The 7,024-nt window shown below is 37.8% G+C and overlaps 1 protein-coding gene across 1 annotated transcript; it reads left to right on the top strand.

Moving 5' to 3' along the window:
* The first annotated feature begins 3,288 nt into the window (after nt 1–3,288).
* LOC107794414 (putative membrane protein At4g09580) lies at nt 3,289–6,697 on the top strand. The gene is made up of 4 exons (XM_016616900.2): nt 3,289–3,835; nt 5,333–5,603; nt 5,686–5,856; nt 6,283–6,697. Exons 1-4 carry the CDS (start codon nt 3,573–3,575, stop codon nt 6,403–6,405), a joined length of 828 nt encoding a protein of 275 aa, XP_016472386.1. The 5' UTR covers nt 3,289–3,572; the 3' UTR covers nt 6,406–6,697.
* The last annotated feature ends 327 nt before the right edge of the window (nt 6,698–7,024 follow it).

The following is a 7,024-nucleotide window of genomic DNA, read 5'->3' as shown; positions in this document are numbered from 1 at the left end:
TAGGAAGAATGATTGGAAAGTTATAATTGAACATTGGAATTGGATTGTTTAGCACTTATTGATGATATTGAGTCAATTATGTATAGATTCAATTGGGTTGGAGCTCAATTTGAGAGGAAAAGCGGTGTTCGAGGCTTGAGTTGGCCGTGAAAGTTCGAGGTAAGTGTTCGGTCTAACCTCAGCTTGAGGAATTAGGAGTTGAGTCCTATTTACTACTTGCTTCTTGTTGAGTGCGACATATAGGCATGGTGACGAGTATCTATACGTTGCTGTCGAGCATGGCCGTTAGTCTTAAATTTGAACGTTGTTGTGCTCTTAGATGGCACTTCGGATGCTTTAATTAATGATCTCCTATATTGATAAAGATTGATTTTATCCTCGTAGATCTTAGTTATGATTTAGTATTGTCATAAATTGAGCTGAGTACATAATGAGTTAGGATTTGGTTATAGCTGATTCTCCCTTATCGGGATGACTGTTTCAATATTTTTGTTCCCTTGCCGGGAAGTTATAAAATTATTTTTGTTCCCTTGCTGGGACTTCTTGTAATTTTGTGATGACTTGTAAATGGGAGCGGGTGGTACGCCTACCACAAGATCGATGAAATGGGAGCGGGTGGTACGCCTACCACGAGATATAATAAAATGGGAGCAGGTGACACGCCTACCATGAGATATAATGAAATGGGAGCGGGTGGTTTGCCTACCACAAGATATAATGAAATGGGAGCGTGTGGTACGCCTACCACAAGATATGAGAAATGGGATTGGGTTGCACACCTGCAACAAGATAAAACTGAAAGTGAAAGTTGCCTTATTTCTTTTTATCCGTGTTAGAAGTTAAATTGTAGTTTCCTTATTATTCTTTGATATTTTGTTTTATCTGCTACCCCCGAAGCATGTTCCCCTTCCCCAGCTTTGATTTCTTATTACCTGTTTACTTTTTCCGCCATATATTATATAACTACACAGGTTTATCTGGAGTCTGGTCCTAGCCTCGTCACTACCTCGCCGGGGTTAGTCCAGACACTTACCAGCATATGGGGTCGGTTGTGCTGATGCTACACTCTGCACTTATGTGCAGATATCATAGTAGTATTTGAGCAGCAACATTAGCTCAGGAGCCAGCCTTCAGTCCACCTTGACACCGAGGTAGCCTTGCAGGCGTCCGCAGGCCGGCGTCTACTCTATCCTATTTTATATTCTGTTATCTCATGCATTCGAGACAGACAATGTTATCTTTCTTTCAAACTGATGTATGTAGTATTCTTAGTAGTTCGTGAATGATGTGACACCAGATTTTGGGTAGAGACATGTATTGGTTTCTAGATATTTGGGTTTCATATTTATTTAAGACTTCCGCTAAATTTTATTTTCCGTTGTCATTTAAATGCTTAATCATTTATAATTTAACTGGCGAAACATGTATAAAAAGGAATGAGTTAGTGGTTTCTAAGTTCATGGCTTGCCTAACTTCTACGAGTAGGCGCTATCACGACTCTCGAAGGTGAGAATTTCGGGTCGTGACAAAAAATATCTACAAATATCTGCAACTGTGTTAGCAATAAACTTACCTGTGTAATATGAATTAATTATTCTATAAGCAATAATGCGCTTTTGCATTTTTCATTCCTCATCAATCCAATGAGTGGTAACAGTAAGATAATCACAGTCATTACCACTTCTACCAATATCAGTAATAATAGCAACGCGACAATTTATATGAGTAAATAAATAGCGCAAATATTGTTCATATTCATGTTTATATTTATAAATATCGCTCTTTACGGTTGCACGAGGCCATCCTTTATAAGTAGGATTAAAAACTCTTCTAATATAATGCACAAAGTGAGGGTTAGAAGGAAAACTATAGGGTAAGCACAGAACAGTAACCATTTTTGAATTCTTCACGATCTTTATTTGGATCGTAATATAAAATGTCACCTGTAACAGTTTTAATTCTCGGTTGAACTAGATTTGACCTAGTACTAGGGTTAACCTTAGTACCTACACTTGTCTCCTCTTGCGCAGCTTTCATTTGAAGGAATCTAGCTTTATCTCTAGGGTGTGTCTTTATGTGTCTAGTCAAAGTACCCGTACCACTACGGTCTCCAGTATATTTATGAGCCATCAAAGTCCCACAAGTTTTATACTTAGCCTTATTTTGATCTCTTAGTTGAGTAAAAAAATGTTAAACAAGAGATGTTTCGCACCGTCTAGAAGGTTGTCTATTAAAAGTAGGGGTTACTACAAGAGGGTCAGGCGGGGCATCATTTGGATTATTATCAGTTGGGTTAACAACAGGACTAGTAGGTGTATCATCTAAATCCGGTTGCATTTCATCTATATCATCATTTTCATCGATAGTTTGATTATCATAAAGAGCATTCATATATTCATCATTTAATTGTTGACCTGGTGCAACATCATGGCAAAATTGACTATCGGTAAATTGAAAACAAAGGTTATCACTATCAAGAATAATAGGTGGAGGAGGACGGGTAACAGGTCTGCGTCGGGGAGCCGGGGGAGGAGTAGTAGCTTGACCACTAGATTCACCAAGTTTAGATTTTCCCTTAACACCAAACATTTTTTTCAAAGAAAAGTCCATATTAATTATAATTTTACAAACTAAAACAAACAAAACTATAATATTAAAACTTAAGAGTTGGAACGAGTTTACCGAATTGACGAACAATTTCTTGAAAATTGTATATCATTGAAGACTTCAATTCACCAACTTCACAATTTTTCACAAATTGCAATAATAAAGTAAGGAATTATAGAAGAAAATTATACAGAGATTGATGATTTTGTGAGTAAAAATGAAAGAATGAGGGGTATTTATAGTTAAGAATACAGAAAAAGTATAATTATAAAAAGTTTGGCGGGCAAATGGCTATTTTTTAAAAAGCCAAATGGCTAAATTGGCAGGTCAACGGCTAGTTTTTTAACTTCCAACCGTTGGCCAATTTTTTTAATTTTTTTTTTTTGAAAAATAGCCGTTGGGCCCGGTTGAATCGGCCCGGACCCGTCATCCGGTCCCGGACTAAACGGTACTGGGCTCGCGATCTCTACGTGCAAGACCGGCCCATAGTGGACTCCTAGGACCGCTTGGGACCGGACCATACGGGCCAGCCCATTTAGTCCAAAACCCATGTGGGCTTGCGGTCCCGGGCCGGTCCCGCTAGGCCTGGACCACAGTACAACCTTAAGCAAGTAATGTCAACCATTTCTTCGTAACTTTTCTTTAATTAGAAAAACACCCCAGAAAAGAGTATAATTGAGTAAGCTTTCCCCTGCCCTTTTGGTTTCATTCAGAGAATGAAGGAATATACTTTATCTTCCTCCATAAATTGATTGAGAAAGAAACAGAAAAAAAGAAAAAGGAAACCTTTTTTTAGCACATAGAAAGAGGGAGGGGAACGAAGAAAGAGTATTTCTAAAGCAAGCCAAAACAAACTCACAAAATTAAACTTCCTCCCCCTCTATTCTTCTTGTGCATAAATTTGTTTCCTTTTTCTAAAATTGGTTCAAGAATTTTTTTGGCTTGGTTGGATAATTGTTGAAAAAATGGAGGGAGAAGTTGGCACATCATCTTCATCTTTGAAGTGTGAAATGCAAGGGAATGGGGAAAAAGGGGGCAGTAGCGGTGCTGTAATAAATGAAACTAAATCTGTTAATAAGTTTCCTTTGACATTTTGGGAGATTGGGGTAGCAGGTGTTGTTGTTTTGGGTTATGCATTGGGTCTGCTTTGTATTTATCTAACTATGCCTGCCTCTGATTATAGCTTCTTAAAGCTTCCAAGAAATCTTGAAGATCTTCAAATACTCAGGTAAAAATGGCATCTTTTTTGTCATTCTTATTGGCTTTGAATGTATTTTTCCAATATCTTAATTGAATGCATATTTTACCTTGCCAAGCTATTTCTTTTATTGTCTTTTTTGGTTTTGAGAGAAGATAGAAAAATGGGGAATCTTTGACCTAAAATGGTGTCTGGCTTCCCCCACCCCCGATGGAAAGGCCATAATTTGTTGATTTGTAAGATGTTGGATTGTAAAGAGCTTAAGGGGGTAGTTTATGTCCATTACTACAACAACTATGCCTCAATCCAAAGCAACTTATCCTCACTGACCATGGCGCTCCAATTAAGTTCACCTTTATGCCCATTACTATATTTGTAAATTAAAAAAAAAGGGAATGCTTTTTGAGAAAATTTTGGTGCCATCTGTAAAGAATAGAATGTAGATGGAGCTGACCTGCTCGAATTAGAGAAGTGATGCTCATTGTATAAAAAAGCGGAGTAACAAATTCTTTGAAGGAAAGGAGGAGGGAAAACTTAGCCCTTTGACATTTGATGAATAAAAAAAGGTAGAAAGTTTATGATAACTAGTACATTTTTTTTGGATGGTGGGCTGAGAGGCAAGTGAAAGTGCCCCTATTGCATTGCCCTTGCTCTGCTTTACACATATACTCTTCGATCAACCTACTTGACCATGAGGTTGGATATGGGAACTGCTGATAACTCAGTGTTGAGTTAGAGAAACAATTTATTGGTAAGACTCGGTGTAAATGTTCCGCCAACCTCTTTTTAAATGTGAAAAGAGTGAACTTCAGGGGGAATAAACATGAGGGGGTTAAATATGATCTGAATTTACAAACATTTACTAGTTTCACGGACAGTTTGGGGAGTAAAAGGCTTTCTGTCTGACTATGCCTCTCTGCCTATTTCAGTCTGGGGGGTCTAGTGGCACCACAAACATTCTTTATCTTACTTTATCAATAAAAAGGGGGTGTCTCAAACATTCACAATTGCTTGTTCATTGATGGAGAGCTATAAGTACATCCCGTTGAACGGTGATTAGAATGGATTGTTAGATGTAACATGTGTAATGGGAGAAATTAAGGAAAGACGTGGACTGTTAATAGCGTTAAGCATTGAAGTTGTTATGCACCCATTGCATGAGTGGGGTACTTGGCAAAGGAATTGATCAAACAACAGGTAGGAAAATCAACTCTGTTCACTAAACTTGCTTTCTGGTGATATGTCCTGGCTTTGAACTGTGCACTTGAAATGCTAATGTATTTTTGCAAGCAGATGCATAGGTATCTACAAAAATAGCACTTGTAATTGACATTTGGCATTGTTTTTATCAAAATACTGCACTAGTAGTTGACCATGCATGCTAATCTGCATTTTCAGACTTGTGCCGTGATTGTTGGAGATGATATCATATACTAGTATATTTCTTTCTTATTCAATACTAATTTCCACAAATGACACTAGTATTATATGATTTTTATACAACATATGGTTTTAAATGTTCTGTAGGGATCACCTGGAGAGCTATACTAGTGACTACACCGTTCAGGTCCTTGTGGGATACTGTGTAGTCTACATTTTTATGCAGACATTTATGATCCCAGGAACAGTTTTCATGTCACTGCTTGCCGGATCTCTCTTTGGAATCTTCAGAGGTGTAGCACTGGTCGTGTTCACCGCTACTGCGGGTGCATCATCTTGCTATTTTCTATCCAAACTGATTGGGCGGCCTCTCGTGTTCTCACTGTGGCCTGATAAGTTAACTTTCTTCAGAGACCAGGTGATTTTCAACTCACAACCCAATCATAATGTTCCGCTTTCCTATTTGCTACTGTTGCAGTAAAGTATCTCTGATCTATCAGGTGGCTAGAAGGCGAACACGGCTGCTAAATTACATGCTTTTCTTGAGAGTTACACCGACACTGCCAAACACATTTATCAATGTTGCTTCACCAATCGTGGACGTGCCTTACCATATATTCTTCTTTGCAACTGTCATTGGGATCATTCCAGCTGCTTATGTCACTGTCAGGGTACTCGTACTCTTTATTCAACTCTTTATGCAAAGTGTCAATGACTAAGAAATAGGGAACGTAGTTTGTTTTGGCCAACTATGGTTTCTGCTCCTTTTGACTTAAAAGAAAAACATTTTAGATTTATGATGCAAAGAGGGAGTAGCCTTATCGACTCCTGGGAAGTGGGGTTCTCTAGGAAGGGGAATTAAAAAAAATTGAACATCTTACATACAAAGAGGGAGCTGATTTTAACTTGTTTTTGAGTTCATCTGATAAACTCTTTTGGTGTGCTACTTGTGTGAACATGAGCTACGATGGTAGTAAATTAGCTAAAATCCAGACACTAGTGTACAAGCTATGAATTTACGATATTTTACAGTATTAGTTTAATTCTGCTGTATTAAATTTAAAATTGACTATGCTGACCAAGGGATTACAATGCAGGCTGGAATAACTCTTGGCGAATTGCAGTCGGTGGGTGATCTCTATGACATGCATTCTATAGCTACTCTTTTCCTTATCGGTCTTGTAACTGTTACGCCCACATTGATTGGCAACAAGAGCTAATTATAGAGCTCAGCTTCAGCAGAAAACATTGTGAAGTGCCATGACTACCATTAACTTTCCTCGGCATGACTTCATTATATGTACAGATTAGCATTAGACAAGTGCATTGTGCTCGAGTCTCTGCCGCAAAAAGTCATGCAGCTATTGAATTTGATCCTGAAGCATTTGTTTGAAAAAACAGCCCCAAAAAAAGGATCTGATGTCATTGGAAGATATTGATGTGTAAGCTTCCTGTCATGATTCTGTAATAGTTTATTTGCGATGCTATTGGAAAACGCTGCCTTAGATCTTATATTCATTTCTTTTATCTGTTTCCTTTTTCTTAGTTTCATATTTAAATGAATAGAGAGTTGGAGAGCCAAAATCTTAAATAGCTTAATAGCCGATTTGGCAAAGCTTCTAAAAAAGTGCCAATATTGGAGCAGCGAATAGTGTTTGGCCAAAGTTCCAAAAGTGCTTTTTGTAAGAGGTGTTTTCCGATAAAATATTTTTGTAGAAAAACAATTTTATGTTTGGCTAAATAATTTGAAATGTACTTTTGTCGTTATTGGAGCAACAATTTGTGCTTGGCTAAGGTTCAAAAAAAGTTTTTGGTGAGAAGCTGTTCTTTTCAGCTTCT

This window comes from Nicotiana tabacum, chromosome 1 (genome assembly GCF_000715075.1).
Source record: "Nicotiana tabacum cultivar K326 chromosome 1, ASM71507v2, whole genome shotgun sequence".
NCBI classification, from domain to species: domain Eukaryota; kingdom Viridiplantae; phylum Streptophyta; class Magnoliopsida; order Solanales; family Solanaceae; genus Nicotiana; species Nicotiana tabacum.
Note: the sequence above shows the minus strand (reverse complement) of the source record. Positions and strands in the feature narration are given on the sequence as shown.

Excerpts from the sequence above, each read along its gene's own strand:
- LOC107794414 (XM_016616900.2), top strand. The coding sequence starts at position 3,573 with ATGGAGGGAGAAGTTGGCACATCATCTTCATCTTTGAAGTGTGAAATG. Across the intron at positions 3,836-5,332 it reads GAAGATCTTCAAATACTCAG|GGATCACCTGGAGAGCTATA; the intron begins GTAAAAATGGCA and ends AATGTTCTGTAG. Across the intron at positions 5,604-5,685 it reads TAACTTTCTTCAGAGACCAG|GTGGCTAGAAGGCGAACACG; the intron begins GTGATTTTCAAC and ends CTGATCTATCAG.